Source organism: Gymnodraco acuticeps, unplaced genomic scaffold, assembly GCF_902827175.1.
Source record: "Gymnodraco acuticeps unplaced genomic scaffold, fGymAcu1.1, whole genome shotgun sequence".
NCBI classification, from domain to species: domain Eukaryota; kingdom Metazoa; phylum Chordata; class Actinopteri; order Perciformes; family Bathydraconidae; genus Gymnodraco; species Gymnodraco acuticeps.
Window position 1 is genome coordinate 5,545,193 of NW_022992351.1, and position 25,225 is coordinate 5,570,417.

General features: G+C 40.6%; 1 protein-coding gene across 5 annotated transcripts; it reads left to right on the forward strand.

Moving 5' to 3' along the window:
* Nucleotides 1-237: 237 nt before the first annotated feature.
* sycp2 (synaptonemal complex protein 2) lies at nt 238-25,195 on the forward strand. 5 transcript variants are annotated; one of them, XM_034209011.1, is made up of 47 exons: nt 238-349; nt 842-919; nt 1,044-1,184; nt 1,274-1,405; nt 1,495-1,599; nt 1,693-1,717; nt 1,948-2,033; nt 2,132-2,226; nt 2,320-2,354; nt 2,448-2,590; nt 2,716-2,768; nt 3,063-3,108; nt 3,260-3,364; nt 3,485-3,545; nt 4,984-5,132; nt 5,250-5,324; nt 5,545-5,628; nt 6,242-6,350; nt 6,820-6,983; nt 7,060-7,134; nt 7,229-7,292; nt 7,396-7,441; nt 7,593-7,672; nt 10,354-10,787; nt 10,863-10,990; nt 11,782-11,818; nt 11,902-11,966; nt 12,060-12,105; nt 12,244-12,287; nt 12,388-12,448; nt 13,796-13,961; nt 14,109-14,173; nt 14,299-14,523; nt 15,152-15,313; nt 15,846-16,004; nt 16,319-16,472; nt 17,159-17,466; nt 18,214-18,492; nt 18,657-18,708; nt 19,642-19,770; nt 20,458-20,657; nt 21,308-21,402; nt 22,712-22,811; nt 22,972-23,030; nt 24,128-24,206; nt 24,518-24,574; nt 24,782-25,195. In XM_034209011.1, the coding sequence occupies exons 2-47, from the start codon at nt 896-898 to the stop codon at nt 24,836-24,838; spliced, it is 5,058 nt and encodes a 1,685-aa protein (XP_034064902.1). In that variant the 5' UTR covers nt 238-349; nt 842-895; the 3' UTR covers nt 24,839-25,195. The 5 variants fall into 5 exon arrangements, with proteins under 5 accessions (XP_034064902.1, XP_034064904.1, XP_034064905.1 ...); XM_034209013.1 differs by having other exon boundaries at nt 14,302-14,523; XM_034209014.1 differs by having other exon boundaries at nt 13,799-13,961.
* The last annotated feature ends 30 nt before the right edge of the window (nt 25,196-25,225 follow it).

Genomic DNA, 25,225 nt, shown 5'->3' on the forward strand with positions numbered 1-25,225 from the left:
ATAAATGATTGTTTAAATTAAATATAAGTTTAGTCATATCAAACATTAAATCGTATCAATTTAAAATTAGGGGTAAAATAATAAATAATATTGTTTATTGATGGATCAATACAAAATGTTTGAATATTATAAATAAACAGTGTCATTTAATTTTCAGTACACTTTCCCTACCAAAATACCGTTATGTACAACTGGACGAACTGTAGAGGTGACTGCTGGGCGACCTTTCTCGCGCATGCGCGATAAATGAAAAATATTCGCGCGTTTTCCGATGGAGCTATCAAAACTGTCAAACAAATAAAGATAAATAGTCATTATGTTATGTTACTGGGCGACATTTGACATCACGGTAGGTTACGTTACGAGATCAATCAAATACCTTAATTATTCAATGCCCGCAGAACGTTAACGATGGCAACGAGCGTTAGCTAGGAGATGTTATATTAGCTAGTAGCATTAGCCGCAGGTATCTATTATTATACTTTCCCAGAGCAAACTATCGAGTCGTGTAGCCACCATTAGGACAGTATGGTAAACGTCATAGTGGTATAGCTTATGGAAAACGTCTGTAAACAGTAGTTAAATAGCTTGTGTAGGTTTACGTTACTAGCATTGAACAACTGTAATAAGGTAAGCTAGTCAACCGTTAGCTAACTGTTCACTTTCATATCAGCTCGGTTGAGTTTCCAAAGTCACTCGTTCTTAGCTGGTAATAGATTGTTATTACTGTCCATGGAGTTTCATAGATACGACTTACTAGTTCAAAAATTACAGTTATGTACAATAAGTACAATCCTGGCGTTATTATTGACAGCTTGATGCTGATGGTGTATCTTAACAGTGTTTCTAAAGACAGCAGAGGCCTGGCGGCAGTAGCTCTATCTCGGAAGACAACATGGCACCGGTGCAGGACACTCAGGTGGGAATGGAAAACTTTAAAAAACCTTGTCAACATCCATATCACTTCACGCAATGTCACTTAAATAGTTGTTGTTGCACGTAGTGGTGTAAAGTAAACATAGTTGAACCCTTTTCATGTGCAGTTAGAGAAAGTCGTTGATGAGGTGTTGAAGAGTGGGCAAGTCCAAGCCCTGCATTTATTCTTGCAAAGAAACATTGGTGAAGGGACCACCATAAAATGTTCCCAACAGTTTCTCACCAAATTGGATAAGCTTGTCAGCAGGGTAAGATGTAGCCCAGCACACTCACTAACATGCCATGGTGATATGTTGTATGTATGTTTAATGTAACCACATCTATATTGTTTATGTAGAGTTTGGATGAAAACGATTCAAAGTCAGCCAGTTTGGGTTTCACTATCCTCTACAAGTGTGGGAAAAACCTAAAACGACCTGGTGGTCGTCAGGGACTGTCAGGAATAATCGCTCAAGGCCTGATCAAAAAGATAAGTGAAAGATAAAATACAGACTCACACTGTTAGTGCTGTATGAGTTATTGCTTTAGTCAGGTGTATATTAAACCTGTTTTGTGCACATGGTGCAGTGGTTTGAGAAATGCAGGCAACTATGGATCCAGTGTGGCCCAAAGTGGGATGAGACCTTGTTCAACCTCTCTGAGGACTTCTTTGATGCCTTGTTGGTGAGCTGATTTGTTACAGTAAAACATACGAACAATATACCACTCATGTTAGTGTCCATAATGTTAAACTGATTTATTTTCTCACTGTTACAGGTGGTTCATGAAGCCTGCAAAGAGGGTACGTTTGTACATTTGTAAAATATCTTGTTTTGTCAGTTCAATGAGCCATGTGTAGTATATTCTACTTGTATTATTAAATGTTTAAAAGGTTTATTATTCATTCGTGTAATATTGAAGTCATTGTATTCTATAGTATACCCAACAACGTTCATGATGACAGTTAGTAAGTAACATATTTAGCTTTGTCTCTATTCACAGTATTGCTGTCCCCCCCTTGTTTTTCTGCAGGAACACATCAAATCACAGAGTCCTTTCTGTATCCTGTTGGTGAATTGGCAGTAGACCCCAGAATCTACATCCTGATCCAAAAAGAGGTTTGAAATGTTTTTCAATAACCAGTTATTTGGAAGAGCATTACAACTGTGGGTCATGTATTTTCTCGTAAATCAACTTGCTTACAATGTTCTAACAGGCAATCCGCAAATTCAACTTAATTCTGGACAAGATCCCAGTGGAGTTTAAGAAAGAGAGGAAGATCCTTACGTCTCAGGATGCCTCAGATATCATGTATGTATTGGGAGTATCGTCATGGTAAAATTCATTTTTGCTCTTTTTTCACTATAACAGACAAATGTTTACTTGTTCATTACATTTTGACAGGATCAAGCTGGCTGGTCAGATATTGAAGGGAGGTGGTAAGTAGGAGTTATGCATAGTACCGTCCATCGCTCGAAACCCTGGACCATACATAGACACAACAAATGTACAACGCAGTTTGTTTTTGTCAGATTATGACCTGCAGACAGCCCTGATGGAGGCCTTGTGCAGAATGGCTACTCCTGGCCAGAGGAAGGAGCTGGCTCATCGATGGTTTAGCATGGAGCATGTGGCCAGTGCTTTTGTCAAGATCCAGGATTCTGAGTTTGAGACGGTAAAAGCAATTTATCACCTTTGACTCTCATTTGCATTTACAATCATGAGTGGGAATGATTTCGTATAATATTACAACAGGAGTTCAGCTACATAGAATTTTAATATAAGATTGTGTGATTTCAGGATTGTCGCAAGTTTCTGAACTTGGTGAATGGGATGCAGGGAGACCGGAGAAGGTATACGAATCCCAAAGCTCAGTAACTCCAAAGACCATTAGAGATAGGAATAATGTAATTGATCTGTTATTTCATATCCTTTACTCTAGCACAGTGAGAGAATGAAACATATGTCTTCCTCTTTACTCAGTGATATCATTTACCCATAGAATAAGCCATTTTCTAATTCTGTTCCTTTTTAACTTTATCATTAACCTCTAAATACAAACAGTATTTGGTGGACCTTGACAGAACGAAGTTAGGGAAGACATGCAAAGACAGATGCACATTTGAATAATTCTCTTTCTACTCTAGAGTGTATTCCTATCCCTGTTTGGAGGTCTATTTGGACAAGAATGAGGTAAGTATCACCAGAATCAGAAACATAATAGAAAACAATTACAGAATTTGTCCCTCCATGTTTGCCTTCTTGGTGTTATTAACCTTTCTTTTACAATGCTGTCCTAAGTGTATTCACAGATGTGTTGAAAGGGTTGTGTTTATGTCGTCAGCTAATGATGCCTGCTGATGAGAAGCTTGAAGAATTTTGGATCGACTTCAACCTGGACAGCCACAGCATTTCCTTCTACTTCTCTTTGGGTGATGAAGAAGCACAGGTACCTCACAAGAATTCCTGAAAGTGATGATCAAAAACTGCAACATTTACAGAATCAACACTAAATGGACAGTATACGACGTGTTAAAGCCTAACAGGAAGATATGTCCTCTTCATGCAGGAGAGCCAGTGGGAAACAATATGTATCAATGAGAATGAAGTCCAACGCTACACTGTTAAAGGTAATCAAAGCACAAACTCTACACAGGGTGTCCGCGGGGTCTTAAAAAGTATTAAAAGTTGATAAATCAATTTAGCGAAAATTAAGGCTATTAAAAAGTATTAAACGGCATTTTCCAAGGTATTAAGAAGGTCCACAGCAACGACAACATGAAACACCCTTTAATTGACTGAAACAACATGTCGGGAAACCCCCTCAAGGTGGCCCCATGCATAGCGTGCCATAAAATGCTGCTTCTTATTTTAAGTTTCGTTGCCTTGCTCCGCTCTGTGGGGGGGGGGGTATCTGCTGGTGGACTACCTGAGAGATATACAGCAGGAGAACACGCCGTCCACCGCGGAGAATAAACAGAAGGGCAACCATGACAACCATGCTCCGGGGTCTTCTTCGCTGCTTTTGGTGTATTTTGTGGCGACAGCAGCGCCACTTACAGGCCTGGCATATGTACTACAGCGTTTCCAGCATTTCCAGCTGTCTAGTGTGAACGGACACGTTAATGAATCGAATGCGTGTGAACGGAAGACTTTTTTGCGTTTTACTGTATGCGTCCTCGTGGGGCCGGGGTCTAAGTCAAACTATATCCGGGCACAGAGATCTGCTATTTTAAAGTAAGGTATATCGACCCTAAATATAGTCTATATTAACATATATATCGTTTTTTGTAAACATATGACAAATGTGTGAGGGTGATGACGTCAGAGCATCGTCCTATGTGCCGGGCTTAGCCCCGGACAGCCCCAGCCCAATTTCACCCCTGGGTATTTGTGAGGGAGCTCCCATATGGCATTACCCCGCTGAAGCTCACCAAAGTTTAATATATTTCATAGTTCAAAGTTTTGTCAATTGTTTTGTTTATTGGTCAAATACTGGTTTCTAATGGTTTCTGAGGAGTTCTACTGGAATGAAAGAGCACAGAGTACAGAAGCAACAAAGCAGCATACTGCATTAAACCTGACCTTCACAGAGAGGTTGAAGTTCATGTGGAGAGGAGGCTTCAGTAGTCTGTCTGCACTCTGTTTAGTTGTGCTATCTTACAATCAATATAGTAAATGTGAGGTAAAGTGTGTCGCCAATGTAACCGGTTAGAACTCCAAGTTGCGATGAGGTCTTAAAATGTATGGAAAGGGTCTTAAAAAAGGTCTTAAAAGGTATTAAATTTGACTTCAGGATTCCTGCATATACCCTGCTACATATGTATTTACTTACCCAGATAGTCAATACATCTGATTTGTATTATGATATTCAATGATTTGTAGATTCTTAAACCATAGTATTTTCATTCATGAAGTAAATTGATAGGAACTAAATAAGCTTAATAGATTATTTAAAAGCACAAAACTTTAGGAAGATAACATCACCTTTTGATTTTGATGTGACTGCAAATGTCTTAAATATGTGTGTGTGAGAGTTGAGTATGTCTGTGTGTGTTTTTATTCTAGAGGAGGGCAAGAGAAAAGTCCTGCATTTGAAGTTGTCGGAGGTGGTGGTCGTGGGTGTGGTGGAAGGCTCCAGCCTCACCATCCACTTCAGCTCCTCCCTGGACATCCTGCAGGCTGCTCGTACGGTCTATGGACACAGCAAGAGCGCAGTAGGTCACGGCTTGTTTACTCCATCTCATTGGCCACAATGTGAATAGGAATATTCTGCTTTCTTTGACTACAACACTAGTTGGCAGTATGTATTAACAACCGTGTTTCCCTTGCAGGGATTTGTGGGGAAGTCAGGCATATCTGTAGTCAACACTACGGTTAAAATACAAATGGAAGATAGCATCTCCCAGGTAAACAATTGTCTGTTATCATAATGCTGTGGATATACAGAAGCCACGATGTATTTAACTGGAGACAGCTGGGGCGACTGCTTATGTGGTCTAAACTATATTCTGCATATTATGTGTTTTTTGTGATCAATGCCGATCAAATTGTTGTTATACAATGTGCAAACCAGCATGACAGCTTTGATGCATTTGTGTGTTGTCCTGCATGCTGCTCTCCATGCAGGTTGTTCTAGAGAGTCAGATGTCTCTTGGTGAAAGTGAGAAAAACACTGCTCCTTACTTACCGGCCCCAGCTGCACCTTTACAGGTGAAACAGTTTTGTACTTTTTTGGTACTTAAAAACATAGAGGTTTGTCCAAGACAATCACATTCAGTTCACTGAGCTCATAAAGATAGAAAACAGGCTTTCCAGGTTCTGAAAATAGTTACTATTATATTATCTTCTGATTGGCCCAGGGAAATTAAACTGATGTTTACAGTAGATGAAACTGTGTTTTTCCAGTTATTACACTTTTTTGTATAGAAGGATTTAATTGTATGTCACAGTACACAAAATAACACCGCTATGTTCTTCTGCCTTCAGAAGATTACTCACCATTTGTTTTTTTGGAAAATAAATATAAGGATACTTATTACTAAGTAGACCACATTTCTACCATCCTTTACTATGGCCACATAAAAAGAAGACATATTACCCAAAAGTGTAATTATTGGTTGCGGATCTGTGGATCTTCAGCCTTAAAAACTATCAGTCAAGGCCAGTAGGGGGCGTAGAAAGCAAGGGAACCAATCCTTTGGCTGGCCGCTATCCTAGACCTTCTATTCATATTGATGGCAGTATTTCCTTATTTTCATTCTTTTAGTATTCCTGTTACCTTTCATGTGTTTTATTTTAATATTCTTTTCTTTTTTTCTTCCAGCTTGTGACTCCTACCAGGATGAGGTTTTCAGAGTCGACCACCTTCATCTGCAGTGGTGCAGGAGGAAGTGTGCATGATGCTAAGTCCCTCTCTGCGGTCCTGTCATCAAGTATGTGTCAACAAATATTGTCCTGAATTGCTTTCACACCAGTTGATGGAATGGTCCTGAAAAGTCTTGAAAGTTCAAAGTTGACATACTTTAAAACGATTCAAATGGAATTGTAAATTGTTGATATACATTTTTTTTTTTTTTAAAGTAGAGTTAATAGTACAACATGTAAACATGTATTTTGCATTATATATCCTATACTAAACTTTGTCATCACATGTTTCTTATTACAGGGCTTTTTGAGCTTTTTCATGTCAAAGACGAATTAGCAGTGATCAAGGTTATAAGATTTAACAGTTATGCATGAGACAGTCATAAAAGATCCTCTTAGGTCACATCTAGTGATAGGTGATGTTAAATCAAAGAAAGATGTTTTCTATTTCTTACGTTGTGTTTGTCCACAAAGTGTTAAAGCAAGGTTTGTCAATTCAGCTCCAGGACATTGATCTTTTCCCCCCCTACCTTTTAGACAATTCCGCCAAGGGTAAAGGGAAGCCGTCTCTGGAGATGGTTCGTTCGTGTGACAGGAAAGGTGACTCTTACCTCGGAGAGCTCCGGACGACTGCTAAGACCTCCAGTAATGGCACAACACCTAACAGTACAATAACAGCAACAGGTGGCATGACAAAGCAGGTATGGCACGTCCTGAATATTCTCCATGCAAGCCCAAAATGTGATTTTCTTTTTAATTTCCTCGGGTCTGTTTCAGAGTGAATCATCTCAACAGAGAACAGCTTCTAAACTTTCCATGAAGAATAATGTTGGATTGGATTTACACAAAAAGGTAAAATACCAAATGAATGTTTAATAATCCCTCTTCTAATATGGTGCAAACTATTATCACTCTCCTGCATTTGTTGTCTTTCCTTGTCCTACAGAACATACCACTGGCAAAAGCAGTGGAAATGGTTCTAGCTGGACAGGGAGAAGAGCAGTCTCTTGGTATGAAATGCTATACTGACCTAGACGTTAGCTTAGCCAGGAAATACAAATATTGTTGTTCTACCAAGATTCTTGAACGCACCATTGATCTTTTTGCTTACAGATCCTAATTTTGTTCCTGACAGCCAACCCCAAACTGGGAAAAACCTGTAAGAACTCCATACAGTTATTTTAATTATAATTATATTTATACTGCTATCAGAGAATGTGATGCTCTGAATGTTAATGTTGTTTATATGTGGGCTTTATACAGTATGTTTGTATAAAGTGTTCATTAACATTTATTTGTTCAAATTGCAGATCCCTTAACTGGAGCAAACTCTCCGTTTCTGAAATGCTAATGATGCCTACACAGAAAATAAATTCTCTGCCAAGAAGTGGTAAGTCCTCAAATATCTTGACTATCTACAAGAAACCAAATGTTTTGCATATTATAATCTACAGGGTTCGTACGGGTGCTTGAAATCCTTGAAAATGCTTGAAATTTGACGTGGTGTTTTCAAGGTTGGGAAAGTGCTTGAATTTTGGGAATGGTACTTGAAATTGAGATAAAGTGCTTGAAAATGCTTTACTTTTACAATAAATTGCTGTCTGACTGAATAGTTCGCTTTTTAGATTAAAAGAAAATAATTGCTTCGCTTCTACATAAAACAGCTCCGCTGCGGCCTTCCCGCGCTATGCGCGCGACCTGCAAGTGTTTGTGTTACGTGTGACCTGGGCATTCTGATGAGAGTGATAGATGACTGTGTGCCAGGAGGTTGCAGTTTCAACGAGCGTTGGCTAGCAGAAGACAAATACAAGCCATGGCTAAGACGAGGGTCAAGCCCACAAGTAGCCTCCTGCAAAGTTTGCAAAGATAACGATGCGAGAGTCTGCACTGACGAGCCACATGAAAGGTACGCCGTAGAAGAGCATTTTAGATTAGGCTAACGTTGCATGTTACGTTTGTTTAAGCTAACGTTAGCGAGCTGAATAGCGAACTCGATTGAGGGATGATAATAATTGCAGGGGACAATCATTTCAGAGGAGCGTACCTATGTTATGTGCGTTACAGTCGCCATCCTGTGGTGTTCAGAGGATGAAGCACTCACGGCATTTCGTGTTATAGTCACGAAATATAATCTATTGATTCGACACAGAGCGATTTTGAAAGCAATGTATTTCTACTGGTATTATGTTTCGTGCCTAAACCAAATGTGACTTGCTCTCTCGAAATCAGTCACATTGACCCGAAGATACATTTTCGTTTGTATTACTGGTCTGGGGGAAGCTCGCGAGTGTGTTTGTGTATTTTTGCGTTTGTGTACCGGGGAAACACTCACAAGAAACACCGGCTGTTGTTATGCCTGCTGTGACGTTACATTAGTCCGTTCTCTGCTTGTAATTATGCCGAAGCTTCAAAGTTGTATTTATCATCTGAATTTGCCGAAACAAGTTTAATATTCTGAAAGCCAATACTTTGTTTATTTGAAATCAGATGAAAACAAACTGTCTTTTATATAAAATTGAAGTATTATACAAGTAAAACTACATTTTGCTTTAATCCCATGTAATTGTAGAATGAACACAGTCTTCCTTTGTATAAGTCAGGTGTCTTGAGTAGTCAAAATTACCTACAAATCATTGTACACATTTGTAAATATTATTTTCCACTTGTTACCATTGTGAGTCTATTTTTATGCAGCTCTGCGTGATTTTGTGGCTACAATTCAGACTAATATGCTACCAGAGGTGGAAAAAGTACTCGATCTTGTACTTGAGTAAAAGTAGAAGTACCAGAGTGTAGGAATACTTTGTCACAGTAAAAGTCCTGCATTCAAAATGTTCCTCAAGTGAAAGTAGAAAAGTATTCTCATCCAAATCTAGTGAAAGTAGCGACAGTAAAAGTAGTCACTGTGCAGATTGGTCCATTTCAGAATAATATATATGATATGTTTTATAATGATTGATCATGAAAGTGTTCTCAAAGCTGGTAAAGGTGCAGCTAGTTTGAATGACTTTGTATTCTCATTTGTATACTGTTGAAACTTGTTGTGTGCCGTGTTGGTCAGGACTCCCTGGAAGAAGAGATCTTGTATCTCAATGGGACATTCCTGGATAAATAAAGGATAAATAAAATAAAATAAAAATACTGCAGGGTAGCTTGTGGATTTACTCCAGGTGGAACTAAAGATTTAACACTTAGATTTCACATCATTCATCCTGATCTGTAAAGTAACTAAAGGTATTAAATACATGTAGTGGAGTAGAAGTACACCATGTACCTCTGAACTGTAGTGAAGTAGAAGTACACCATGTACCTCTGAACTGTAGTGAAGTAGAAGTACACCATGTACCTCTGAACTGTAGAGGAGTAGAAGTACACCATGTACCTCTGAACTGTAGTGGAGTAGAAGTACACCATGTACCTCTGAACTGTAGAGGAGTAGAAGTACACCATGTACCTCTGAACTGTAGTGGAGTAGAAGTACACCATGTACCTCTGAACTGTAGTGGAGTAGAAGTACACCATGTACCTCTGAACTGTAGTGGAGTAGAAGTACACCATGTACCTCTGAACTGTAGTGGAGTAGAACCTCTGACTTGTGTTTACTGCCAACCTAAAAGTACCTCAAAAATAGTAATCAATAATGTATTGAAAAGTTATTTGGCTGATTGTTTTATATTGGCTCAGACAGGTTATATGGGACATACAGATGGGTCACTCATTTTGAAATATTAAACTTAGTTTTCTTTTCTTTAATTTTTCATCCTCGTGTAGAAGGCTATCACGAAACACACATTTGGTTGTTTATAGCATAAAGAACATCTGATTTAATGTGAGGTAGGGAAATAATCATTTGAGTATGTGTATATAAATATGTAATTTACAACAGCTGTAAGATGCTTGAAAAGCTGGAAAATGCACCTTGAAAATGCTTGAAAAGTGCTTGAATTTGACTTTGGAAAAGGTGTAAGAACCCTGAATCTAGTTACACACATATTAGCAAGTACACAAAAAGTCATCAAATGTTTTTGTTTGTTTTTGAAGTAATTATATTAAATGATTTATTCTCTTTAGAGCCTCGTTCAAGTTTGGCACAACAGCAGGACCGCCCCTCCTCAGCTCAGAGGTTTTCGGTTTCAGACAAACACAGCCAAAAGCAGCTCCATAGTGAACTCACCCAGCGCTTGCAGCAGGTCCTCGGGGAGAGCAACCAGGACCCTGCACCACAGGAGCCTGCTGCAGCACAGAGGAAGATGTCTGATATTAAAGACCACGCCAAAGGCAGACGCACTGCAGACCCGAGTGCTTCAACGCTGTGTGGTCCCAAAGCGCAGCAGGCCCACAAAAATAGCCTGGCCAAAGGGAAGAGCAAACACCAGATGTCCTTGCAGGAAGATGCCGCTCCAGTCAAAGCTCCGGCCAAGGCCTCCACAGCCAAAGCTCTGCAGAAGAGAGATCCATCGAATGTTAAGGATAAAACCAGTAACGCCCTTTCAAACAAAGAGAAGGTATACATTCTGTGTAAGCTTGCTGTTTGTTCTAATGTAGTGTATTGTGATCTCACACCTACTGTGTCCATGCAGAGAGATGCAGAGGTCACAGGCAGCATGGTGAAGCTCATCTCTAGCCGTTATGAGATGACCCCCAAATCTTCAGTAAAAGAAACTGCAGCAACGATCCCTAAGAGCTGGATCCCTCCTCTTGTCAACAGGTACATTTCATTTTTTTAAATTACTTTACATTGCATTTAGCTGACGCTCCAAAGTGACTTACAATAAGTGCATTCGACCAAGAAGATACAAACTTGAAGAAAACAGAAAACAGAATCACATAAGTACATTAGGTTTAGAGTGGAGTCGAAAGAGATTAGTTTTCAGTCTCCCTCGGAAGATGTGCAGGCTTTCTGCTGTCCTGATGTCAATGGGGAGCTCATTCCACCATTTTGGAGCCAGGATAGCAAACCCACGTGTTTTTGCTGATGGGAACTTGGGTCCCCCTCGCAGTGCAGGTGCAGCGAGCCGTTTGGCTGATGCAGAGCGGAGTGCACGTGCTGGGGTGTACGGTTTAACCATGTCCTGGATGTAGGAAGGGCCAGGTCCATTCACATCAAGTACCATTGTCTTGAAGTGGATTCTAGCAGTTACCGGAAGCCAGTGAAGGGAGCGGAGGAGCGGAGTGGTGTGGGAGAATTTAGGAAGGTTGAAGACCAGACGAGCCGCTGCATTCTGGATGAGCTGCAGAGGTCGGATGGCACATGCAGGTAGACCAGCCAGGAGGGAGTTGCAGTAGTCTAGGCGTGAGATGACGAGAGCCTGGACCAGATGCTGTGTCGCTTTCTGGGTCAGCTGGGGACGTATCCTCCTGATGTTGTAAAGAGTGTATCTGCAGAAGCGGGATGTAGCAGCGATGTTTGCAGTGAAGGACAGGTTGTTATCTAGGGTTAATTAAATGAACAAATCACTGTCATAACTTTGCTGCTTATGGAATGTGTTTTTGTTACAGGCCTATCTTCAATATGAGCTGGTTATCGACTGCTAAAGTAAGGGATCATTACTTAATCAATGGTGAGGAGTTCCACTAAGTGCTGCTTGATTGAATAAAGATGATCTTTATCTGCTATAGAAGGACGAGTCTGGAACTGTAAGCCTCATGAAGTCCCACAGCAAAACCACAACAAATACTACTCGGTAATTTGATTCAATACTTTAGACACATTAAGTCATTTCTGTGGCTTTCAGTGCATTTAAGAATGTAATAATGCCTTTTTTTGTGTTGCACAGAAAGGATGTTTTTGCATTCAACACTGATGCACCATTGAGTGCTGGGGTAAACAAATGATTCATGTTCATTATTTGATACCTTGAAAAACCTGCATCAACCGTCAGTTGAACCCAGATATAATGCATCCAGTATATCTGGGTACTTGTCACTTTAATGCTTAAAGTCCTTGTTATTGTTCTTTAGGGAAAGAACAAAACCCTCTCCAGCACTTCTTTCATATCAAGGAGGTAGGTCTGCCAGATGAGAATGGACTCATGCAACAGTTAACTTGTGTTAAGATTTGTTATTAACAACTGTCTCATTTATATTCCCAATATCTATTGACAGTGGCATCCAGGACTCATCAGCACTGCCCAGTACAACCAAGAAAGCAGAACCTGTGGCAAAAGTATACTTTCATTTTACTGTAGTATATTATCAAATCAAGTTTTATTTATATAGCACATTTATAAACGATTTTTGGTCGAGCCAAAGTGCTGTACATATAATAAAAATAGCCTACAGTAGAGATACTTTACAGCAAATACAACAGCACAGATTGTTCAGAATATCAGTATGAGAAAAACGACACCCTCTGTCCTTAGACCCTCACATCGTACAAGGAAAAACTTCCAGAGAAAACCCACAGTTTAAGGGGAAAAAATGGGAGAAACCTCAGGGAGAGCAACAGAGGAGGGATCCCTCTCCCAGGACGGACAGACGTGCAATAGATGCCGTGTGTAAATCGAAGAGATAATACATTTTACAGCATATAGACCGAATGTTAGGAAATGCATGTGTCTGTAATAAGAAGATGAATCCACGAGGATGTCAGCTACAATCCTGTGGAAGCCATCGGAAGCAGCATGACGAGACCCAAGGCAGGACCGCAGAGACAGGTTCAGCCACGACCCGAAGTCCATGACTTAATCCAGAACTCAGGATAGAGGATCCAAGACACAGGACTACAGCAAGAGGATCAGCCTCGACTCCGGATCCCGACGTAGATATAGATACAAAACAAGAAAAAAGATTTGGCTGGGTTAATCGGAACAAGATAATACACAGACACAGACAGAGAGGGAAAAGGTCATTGGATAAAAGTTATTCTTGATAACCCTCTAGAAAGATCTCATGAACTTCCCCACTCAATCTATCAAGACCCGAGCAGTTCTATTAGATATAGGATAAGAAACAGAGATAGGGAGCACAACAACCTATCTCTTCATCAGATGCACTCCCCCGCTTATCTAAGCGACTCTGTACCCCGTTACCCTCTGTACCCTGTTACCCTCTACAAGGCCATAGACCAGCAGAGGGAAAATGGGGGGTGGGTAAGGGTAAGGGTTTTTAAGAATAAACCGCAAGGGTCTAAAGGGAAAAAATATGAAATATAAGGTACTATATTTTAAGTAATCCTATCTACTATTCCTATATTCGAATAATGTATAAACTATTTTTAAAATACTTTATGAAATCCTATGTTATGTTATAAATATTAAAATAAAGAACTAAATGAATAAATAAATAATTAAACAAAAGCCAGAGATATTATATTAGCTATAAGAAGTTGAGGGGAGAGACACGACATGCTTGGTTTATTTGTGATTGTATACCTTTACGCTTCTTTTTAGGCAAATATTTCTGCGGTAATCACAAGATTGAAATACACCATGGGCTTGCCAACAAACGTTCTTCCTCCCTGTCTCTCTTTTTCTATCATTCTCTCTGTCTTCCACCACCTTGTGTGTTGCAGCAGAAGCGCCATGTGAAGAAGCATCTGTTCAGTGACACCGACACTGACTATGCCACGACAGATGTTAGCTGGCTAAAGGAATCAAACCGGAAACCCAAACCCAAAGTTACCACGTACTCCAGGCAGGCGCCGGTCAAACCTAAAGCGGTGTCTCTTCATACTCCATGTAGGCCTTTACAGCCACACATTCACGCTGCTCTTAACTTGGAAGTTATTACATTAAGACTAACTTTTAATATTTGAAGACTTTGTATATGTTTTCCACTTTTTAGAATGAGTATTTTCATGTAAAAAGGGTTTTCTTTCATTACAGATGAATCACCAGGTTTACCCCTACCCTCTAAACAACCTGTCAAGAGCACTTCCAAACTGAAAAAGGTAAGCCAGTATTGTTTTTGATTCGGTTTTTAAAGGTACAGTGTGTAGGATTTGGCAGCAACTAGCATTCAATCAAGTCATACACTATCCCTTTCAGCCATAGTGTGTCATTGTTGTTTAATCAGCAGAAGCCTGACGTTATCAAGAGAGTGGAGCAGCGGAAAAAGACATCGAAGCCCGCAGCAGCACCCAAAGCAGCAGCAGCGCCCGAAGCAGCAGCAGCAGCACCCAGCAGAGCTCAAGCAGCATGCAGGAGGCCCAGGAGAACTACAGCCATCTCTACCAAGAGCTACAGGGATCCAGACACTGATGACAGCCTGTCCGAGGCAGAGAAACCTCTGTCTCCCGAGGCAAACATATTTCCATATATATTACTTTCATTTCCATTTTCACATTTAGTACATTTCATCCTCTTTTGAAATATTACTGAACAAAAGACATCATTTTTGTTCTAATAGAGTAATGTGTGTGACTAGGTTTGACCTGATCAGAACATCTGATCTCCAAGTATTGTGGATCTGCCAAAAACAATTGCCATTTTGGAATCTTGTTAATAAAAGGAATGCTACTGACCAGTAGTATTAAACTCGTTAGGCATTACAATGAAGCCTACGTCTTAACTCCAAATAATACATCCATTAATGAGCTCATCTTTGATCCAGTCTAAGCCGTTACATCCCTTGTTACGCAAGACATTTGTTTCAATATTTTGTGTTTTATCCTTAACAAATACATGCTAGGTGTTAAAAAAAATATCTGAAAATACTAACAAACATTTTGTAGTAGTAGAAGTAGTAGTAATAGATGCATAAAGTTGTTCCTCATCCCACGCACACAAGCAAAACCAGCAGGAGCCATTGGGAGCACACAGTCGACTGTTTTGCACCTAATGTAAATGTATTTTAGAAAGAAGGCAGTTAATTATAGTGCTGTTGCAAATAGACTGAAATCATACTGTCTTTGTTCCCATAATAATAGTACTCCTCCACTAATCATCTGGAGAAAGCTGAGAAAACCCACAACGCTGCCGAAGTGACGAAGAAAAGGACTGCCAGCAAACAACCAACCAAAAGCTACAGGAAGCCAGAAAGCAGCGAATCAGAGTCGGAGCTCATGGCACTGCAGCCACCCACTTCCAAGGTAGAGGTCGTTGAGTTGATGTGTCATGTTGTGATCAAGCTATATCTATTTTGCATGGCATAAAGCACCTGTCTGAATATATATGAAATCATATTTATATTACCACATGGTAACTCTTTGCTTTATGTGACTTTAATTTGTATTTTATTAAAGCCCTAGCAAATCTATCTAGTGGGCATGTATAAGGAGGCATCTATCTTTCTAGAATGATTAAAGAGTCACATTAGCACTCAAAGTGAATGCAGACGGATGTAGCTGTTCTCCAGGCATCTTAAAGTGTTGTTTTTGAAAGAAAGTAATACAATGGCAGGAAAATAAAAAGGGCTTGAACACAATTAGTATATTGGCAGACAATGACCAAGAAAGGTTCAGCCACGGGCATCCTTTTTTTTTCAGGAATCCACACAGACGTACTCTCACTCTACTTTCTGAGATCTGTAGGTTTAACAAATCCTTTTAGCCTGATGGCGCTGCATTAATAGTAGACTGTTGCAGAATATTTTCCATCCCTTTTTGGGTTTTCTGCCAACAGAAACATATTGAAGGCCAGCAGGGGAAGGTGGAGAAGAGCCGTTTAGAGGTTCCAGAGGTGAAGAAGAGAAAAAACACCTCCTCTGAGCAATCCACAGATACACACCGGAGACTGGACAGCAACAAGCAGTCAGATCTGAAAAAGCCATCTGGTTCGAAGGTGGGAGCCCAGCCCCGTTTAAGTCATTTCAGCGTGCTTTTTGAAAAGCATAAGGCTATATAAATAAAAACATGCTTTACATTTTTCATTAATTGCTAGTAAAAGCATTAAAAACATTCCAAAAGCTGTTTCAACTCAAATGTAAGCACATAGCTGTATATGTTTATGTATAGCAAATGGTGAAAAATATCAAGATGTTACTTTTTAACTCTGAAGCTGCGAATAAGCCACAGTCTTGAACTTGAACATTCACATTGTGGTTCAGAATGGCTTTCATGCTTGTTGACATATAACAGAGACACTTTGCTTTTCAGGAGTTGCGGCCTAAGAATGTTCTTCCGGAAACTTCGAAGTTTAACAAGAAAAATTACGCCCATGCCAAAGATCAGATGAATGGAGTGAAGGATTCCTGGGCGGCCCGCCACACCTCTTTCTGTCCGTCCCCTCCTCTGATCGAGAGGATGAGATGTAAGAGTGGAAAGTTACTCACCAAAAGTTAGATAACAGCCATTTGACATCAGCCTGTGTCATAGTGATTCAATGATAAGCTAACTCCATCACAGTAGCCATACATTACTGATACTTCTGGAACTAGTTTCCCTTTATTTAAGCATTGTAAAGCTACATAGTGTTTGGTTTTCACTCAGTGTAGCCACACTGCATGTTTCCTTAACTAGCTCAAACCTTTGGAGATGATTCACCTGGTGGGGGGGCTGACCTCGTCTCAGTTAAGTCCCCATGTGGCCTTAAAGTTAAGCCCTGTGGTCAAAAAAGAAAAAAAAATCAGTTTACATTTTAAGACAAGAAGAAAGATTTTAATTTCTGAAGGTCTTTGAACACGTATTTAAAAATATCCCTGACCCAAAACCCCAACGTTTTGCACCTTGCTTTGCCTGTTTCAGTCATGAGATATTTTGTGTTAAGTTCTGAAAAATGTGCAAAACATAATGTGTGTACTGGAAGATGTTCCCACTAGAGGAATTTTTACTTTATAGAGAAAGATTTAAAACAATTACATAAATGACCGTATTGCTCTCTAACCTTTTAACTGTAAATTGATATGAAGAAAAGCATGTATATATTGACCTTATACTCTCTGTCCAACTTCTGAGGCCAGCTGCTTGAACATCTGTGTTTACTTTGGTCCCTCACAGCTGCCGAGAGGTCAGCCCCAACCTTCGGTTTGACCTGCTCCCCTCTCCTCACCCCGCTGGGATCCCCACTCCCTGCCTCCCCTGACCCTCCCTGCGAGGACACCCCCTCGCCAATCCTGCTGCTTCCCAAACCTCGCTCTACACTCAGCAGTAAAGGGACCTTCAGGCTCTCCTCTTTCTGCAGCGTGGATAAGAAGCACAGATCATCCAAGACTCACTCGGTCCAGTCTGTACGCTCTCTCTCTTCACTCACCCGCAAAGGTCAAACCCCCGCTGCAGGTTTCCCCACTGGACCTCGTGCAGCAGAGGTACAACAGCACCTCTCTGACACCTTATGGAGGTCACATGGCCATATATGTATTCCGTGTTCAAGGTCACAATTACATTTTTAACGTGGCATAATACCACATTCTCACTTTCACCCAAATGATACAAACAGTAGCAAAGAAAATGTACTATAAGTCATTCTCAACTACAAACGTCTTATTCATCAGTTGCGATGACTGCTGGGTTTTCTTGGTATTTAACATCTTGGAGTGATTAAAAAACACACCTTTACACTACATAGAAGTTATTTACGTTATGCCACAGTCACGTGAGATTCACGAGAGTGACATGAATGGAGGTGTGAATTATTACATAGCTTGAGGCCTTCATAACCAAGAATTGAAGTGAGTATGACTATGACCTAAGCATTGCTTAGAGAACTGACAGCCGCTCTCAGGGGGTGGATGTGTGTAACCATTAGTCTGAAGTGGCTATTTAAGAGTTTCAACTTCCCCAGATAAATACATGAAGTAATTAAGGATCAAATGGTGGAATTGCACATGATGATCCGAATGATTAAAAGGACCTATTTAACTCCAGACAGAGCAGATAATAGCACTGCAACACTTCATCTGTGCCTCTTAATGCGTTGCTGGAAATGTCTGTTCTGTCCCTAATCTCTGACAGCCATGGTGATTAGATACCCACTAAGTGAGTGTCCATACTTCTTCTTGTCCATCATTTTCTCATCACTTTCTGTCCCTCTTCATTCTTTTATTTGTTTCCAGATAAGTTCAAACCAGCAGAGTCTGCACTCAGCGCCTCCATCGCCTTTGTCTCCGTCCGCTCGGCCCCTGTTGACATCCACCTTCCTCGAGCAGGAGAAGCCCCCCATGTCTTCTCCTCAATCTCCGATCCCTGAAGTCACCGTCAGCAGCCGTTATGGCTTCAGTAAAATGTCTTCTTTGTCCTGGGTTTCCAGCCAGTCGTCCACTAAGTCATCAGTGCTCACCAGTCGAGTTAAGGGAAGCCCCGATGACAGCCTGGCTGTGTCTCATAAAAGAGAGGTATGGCTTTACCACACTTCATGTTTTATGATCGCTTGATTCTAATTAGATGGATACATGCACTCACTGATAACAGCAATGAAAGTCCACTGACTGCTGTTGTGATTTTGAATAGTTTTAACCAGTTTAACAAATGGCTTTTGCATTACTGTCCATCCTGACAGAAAACACCATCTTCAGACAGAGAACGAAACTCTGAGCAGCTTCGTATCTCAGGTAAAATACCTTTTGTGTTTAACTTGTTGTTGTATTTCCCAGTTGCTACATACTAACCTCTCTAGGTCGCCTCCACGCCTAAACAACGTTTTAATTCAGTATAAAATGACATCTTATTAAATAGAGGATACGTCCCCTCCTGACCCAGAAAGCGACGCAGCTTCTGGTCCAGGTCATCTCACGCCTAGACTACCTGGCTGGTCTACCTGCATGTGCCCTCCGACCTCTGCAGCTCATCCAGAATGCAGCGGCTCGTCTGGTCTTCAACCTTCCTAAATTCTCCCACACCACTCCGCTCCTCCGCTGCCTTCACTGGCTTCCGGTAACTGCTAGAATCCACTTCAAGACACTGGTACTTGCTTACCATGCTGCGAATGGATCTGGCCCTTCCTACATCCAGGACATGGTTAAACCGTACACCCCAGCGCGTGCACTCCGCTCTGCATCAGCCAAACAACTCGCTGCACCCTCGCTGCGAGGGGGACCCAAGTTCCCATTGACATCAGGACAGCAGAAAGCTTACACATCTTCCGGCGCAGACTAAAAACTCATCTCCTTCGACTCCACTTTGAGCAATAAAATGAAGGGGAAAAAAGCACTTAGATACCAACTAAACACTTACATTCTAACAAAGGACTGGCTTACCTAAAGCCAGTTGAGTAGCACTTGAAATGTTTTGGCTCTATGAAACCTGATGTACTTATATGATTCTGTTTTCTTCTCGTTTGTATCTTCTTGGTCGAATGCACTTATTGTAAGTGGCTTTGGATAAAAGCGTCAGCTCAATGAAATGTAATGTAATAGTCGTTATGGTAATGTCATCCCTCTAATGGGGCTCCATGGTCAAATGAGAGTCTGCTTAAGAGGAAACCCCTGTGTTAGGAAACAGTTGTATACCGGGTAATTGGTTATAACAGATGGTTCTTTTTACAGGACCAGGTCGCAAGCGCCACATCTCATCGTCGAGTGATTCTGAGGAAGATGAGAAGGAAGAGAAGAAAAAAAGCAAGATCAGAGGGCAGCGCTCTCCTCGGATGAAACCGAGGAAGTTGTTCAAGTCCTGTAAGATGTATTCTTGACTGCCAGTGAGCCGCTGTAAAGTACATTTGTTTTTTATTTCAGGCAGGAATGACATTTCCTGGTAGAGAAACTTTTATTAAGGAATCAGTGCGTCTTGTCTGTAGAATATAAGTGCACATGCAAACCTGAAAAACATGAATCACTCAAAGTTATATAGTTGTGAAACTTAGTTATTAAGTGAAGGCCTCTTGATGGTACACATATTTCCTTATCGTTTCAACCAGACCTCATGGTCAGGTGCAGAGCAGTTTAGACGAAAGGGAATGTAGTCAAAGGATAATGCTTTGAAAGGTATCAAGGAAAGAATACAGAAGTGTATCAGAGAGACCAGAATAGGACTGTGAATAAAAGCACTCATGGCACAGGTACCCTAAATACTTCTGGGCGTGTTGTCCTGTGTTCACTGAGACTGCCAGAAATCCCAAAGCTGTTTTAAAATAAGATGTAATACTTACATGTAAAATACAAATGTAGATGTTACATTATATATGTATAACAATAGTAGAGTAGACAAAAAAAGCTCTTTGAAAATAGTTGTGTTTTCATGGCCTTTTTTTGGTTTTGGAAGAACACACCGATTGCAACCTGTATATTTAAAATCATATATATATATTTTGTTGTTGTTGTTGGGATGTTCACTCGATCAGTGTGTCTGCCTGTTACCCTCAGTCGCTGGGATGTCTGCTGACGCTGAGGTGAGCCACGTGATGTCTTCTTCCCACACAATGAGCTCCAGTCACTGCTGGGAGGCCGAGGGGGGAGACGGAGACATGGAGGGGGAGGAGGAGGACTGCGACTTACCAAAGCTGGCTGTGAACCAGAGCAGCATGTTCCAGCAGTTCAGCAACGACCTGAAGAATAAGTTCAAGGTTGGACACACACACACACACACACACACACACACACACACACACACACACGACAAACGTTGAAATAGTCCACAGGGGAGAAAGAATATGCCACAGTAACTGCACTACTGACGTGTGCATTATGTAGTTCCCCTCTTCCTGAAGGAATTTCAGAAGGTACTTAACACCACTAATTCAAATATATATATTTATTTAACCAGGTAAGGCCCATTGAAATGAACTTTACAAGAGAGAACTGGCTGACAAAAGCACAGATAAAGAGACAGAATACACAGAAGGAGAGATGAAATGAAAGCCTGAGAATGCAAACAAAAAGGTATTGTGTGGGACAAAGACGAAGAGTAATCTTATAGTAATGAGACAGAACTTAACAATTGGAATGAACCTCAGGGAGGCATAATAAGCTGTGTGAACCGTATTCAAAGTCTGAGCTATGCATATAAAGAAGATCTCCATAGTCCAACACAGGTTAAACAAAAACTGGCGGCAACAAGTCACTTTTTACCTTGAAAGAAAAACCTATTCAACGTAAATAAAAGAAGATGACACTGTGTGTTTTAGAAAGCAGTGGCTGAGCTTGGAATATTTCCCAGCACTTGTTATCTCTTGTCAGCTCTGCTTTCTTAATCCTGAAATGTGTTTGTTTTCAGAACCGTCACAACATGGTGGAGATTTACAACAAGCAGACTCTGAAGACCGTCCAGCAGCACGTCTCCTCCCTCAACACGCAGGTCACCAAGCACAGGTCAGTTAGTATGTGGAATAACTAACATTTACCTGTACTGTTCATATTGGCTAATACATTGCAACATAATGAAGATATAGCTTATTTTGGAATAGGGGTGCAACAACTAATCGACTTAATCGATTAAAATCGACGACCAAATTAGTCACCAACTAATTCAGTCGTCGATTCGTTGGTGACGTCATCACATGTGTTTTACGCGCCGTTAAGCTCCAAGGTTATTGGTCTTTTTATCGGTACTGGAGACATTTAAAAAATATATGTCATGTATTATTGCTACAAAAACATTATATCGCAGTCTTAGTGTCGCCAACTCGTTTCTAACATGCAAAAAGACAAACAAATGCGTCTATGATGTATTTTCGTTCAGACGCGATCTCTCTCCCCCGTCTGTGTGCGAAGGGGCGGGGCAGTTTACACACACGCGGCTGCTACATGCAGCAACACACGGCGGGGATGGCGGAGAGAACGCGCTCCGAGGTGTGGTTCAACTTTACCCGTCTCGATGTGGACAATGCTCGTTGCCAAAAGTGCAATAAGAGTTTAGCATGTGAGGGCGGGAACACGAGCAATGTGTCTAAACATTTAGCAAAAGTGCTCCACATGCAGACGGAGGAATGTACCGGGTTCCACCGTCTTTCTAGCAGCTCTGTAGCCCCGTCCACGAGTAACGTTTCCACGTCAGGTGTTATGTATGCTAGCAGCAACACACAGAGTTAACTCCATGATACAAACATGGGTTAATGATTAGAGGTAACTGAGTTATTTAGTTTGTTAAAGTTTCAGCTATTCTGTTTACAGTCTGTCATCAGATTATTTAATACGATTTGTTAAAACAGTGTTGTTTATTTTGATGTGAAATATTATTAATATTAAGTATTCATCTTTATTGTCTTCATTGTTAGTTTCCACATGCCTAAAACAACCTCAAGCTACATCTAAAAGTTGATGGCTAAATAAGAGCGTTTGAGAAATTGTGCAAGGCAAACAGTAATAGTCTGAATAGTCGATTAATCGTTTCATTAATCGATAGATTCATCGATTATCAAATGAGTTGTTTGGTGCAGCCCTATTTTGGAAGCTAGTTGCCCATTGATGTAGTTCTTAGAGGAAATGAGTAGTTAGTATTCTTTTCCCTAAACGGTTCTTAGTATACTCGGTTAGTACTTAACGTAATCATTTGTGCATTTGATGGGCTTTAAGTCTACAGTACTCTGCCTCCCTGCGGCCTGTAAACACATTGTATGTATGGTCTGTGTTACATTTTAGATTTCCACTTCCACTGGTTAATGCTCTCTCCTGTGTGCAGGACTCAGAGGCTGGAGCAGGTTCAGAAGGTCCTGCTGGACGAGATCAACAAACTGGAGAAGAATGACACTGTGCTTAAAAGCATGGAGAAAGACCTGACTGTATGTCTCGCTCACGTTTTGACTTTTTGGAGAAGAATTTCTAAAGAAATATTGCCAAAAAAACCTCAAACTATTAAACTACTGTTTAATGAAATTGTCATTAATTGTGACGTGTTTTCGATGTTGATTTGATCAGTGCTCGGTCTCTGTTCTCTCACAGGTGTATTGGAAAAAGCAGGCTGTTGCTTTCCATTCTTACCAGGAGCGGGAAACCACGAGGTGAAAGTTAGGCCTCTCTTTGTGTGTGTGTGTGTGTGTGTGTGTGTGTGTGTGTGTGTGTGTGTGTGTGTGTGTGTGTGTGTGTGTGTGTGTGTGTGTGTGTGTGTGTGTGTGTGTGTGTGTGTGTGTGTGTGTGTGTGTGTGTGTGTGTGTGTGTGTGTTGCTCTACACACTTGTTTATTCCGTGTAACATGGATTAAAAAGCTTGCAAAACAAATTCTTCCTCAGGCTTAAGATAACCTACTTTTCAGAGGGATGTGACCAGTGTTTCTTCATATGACTAAGCTGAGTTCACTGATGTTTGTTCAGCAAGCCATTATCCAGCCAGGCAGCGCTGACCGGACTGGAATTGGCCTTCTTGTTATACCCAGATTTCTCACGGTCAAAGCAAATGGCTTTGACATAATATAAGTTCATTGTGACCTTTACAAGAGAATGGCCACAACAGTACTTTTTGTGTTACCATGGAGCGATGCAGGTTCATGAACATACCTCTCCTCTCTATGCTTTAATCAGCACTTATGATCCAATCAGCATTTCTAAAAATGAATATTTATATAAGATAATTAAGATTCCAACATTGTTTCACTGGACAAAATGAAGTCTGACTTTCCTCATCATACGCAGCTTCTGATTTGTATCCATGCATCGTTCCTTCTGTCCATATAAGAGTCCAGTATCTCAGTTCCCTCTTATCTTACTGCCACCATGGCTCAGAGCGGTTATGTTGGTGTGTAAGAGGCTTTTGGCTACTTACATAAATGCCCAAAACCGTTTTGCCTTTGATCAAATCTTTGACTTTACTGTAGAGCTTTATCAGAAATCATACCACACGTGTTTGAGTTTGAATAAGTGTCATATTTGAAAGGGGCCAATGGTGCTTTTTAAGGCATATCATGAAAAACAGCACATCAAGTATATCTTTAAAGCAATTTGAATTACCATGAACTGTCACTGTGTCAAGTAAACCACCTTTTCCATACTTTTCTAAGTACATTTGATGTGTATCCCCTTTCAACCCATAGTCTATATACATTTTACATTTACTTGTTTTTACTTTGCCTCTCCCTCATGCGGTTGTGTGTCACTCTTTCCAGCAATGAGACCCTGAAGACGGCCCTCCAGAGTAACGTGTGCCACAGCTTGGAGTATGAGGAGAGAATATTCACATCCCAGGTTAAAACCTTCACATCTAATATGTGCGCCATTGTGTTGTCCAAGTGTTAGACTCCATTAATAGATGTATAAATCAAGACTTTTGATGGCATATGAAGAATTTTCAATCATAGTTGAACTTTCTTTATTGTTTTTAAATAGAGCTTGTGTCACCTCTATCCGTCAACCTGTCTGTCTGAGGATTTTTCGCTGAGTAGCCTTAATAGAATTTTGCTTATGTCATTGTCTCATGTGTCAACTTGTCCCCTGCTTGTCCTGACTGTCATATTCTGTTACCACCTCCGAATCGTTGCTGCTCTGCCTGCCATCAGATGTGCCTGATAAGGAAAGACATGAAGTCAGTTCAGGACAGACTCCTCAGCGAGATGGTGAGTGGACATGTGACCATTCAGCGAGGATTAGACCAAAACGTTTACTCTGGCTTTTCCTTTTGTGTCCTTCACTCTGTCAGCAGTAACACTGCTCATTTGAAAGCCCGTACAACACGCACAGACTTGAGATGAGTTATGACTCAGATCATGTTGTGTTAGGTATCAAATGAACTGTCTTCTTTGTGCTCCTTTACCTTTTCGCAGCAAGACGGGGAGATCAAGAGTGTGAAGAGAGGCCTGCATGCTTTGTTTTTCCCCTGATAGAGCCATATGTTGAGCTGAAGACCATCCTGCACTGTAAACAAGCTTGTGTATTACACTGCCTCATGCACATCGCGCTGTGTAATTTAAAAGTGTTGATTGTTCCAGGTTCTGATTTTATTCCATGTGGATGTTTCTAATTTATTCTGACCTTGATGCATTGTTGCTCAATGTTTGTTTTTATTGGTAATGTTATGTTATTCTAATATGTATCACCTGATGAAATGTTGTAATCATTTTAGTGTTCTTGAAAGTAAACATTGAGTTGTTTCTGCTCTGTGATGTTTTTAAAACAAATTCCTGATATATTTATGTAAGGAAGTTAACTACTGGAAACAAATAAAATTGTTAAATCTATAATTTGTTTGTAAATATCTCTTCAACACA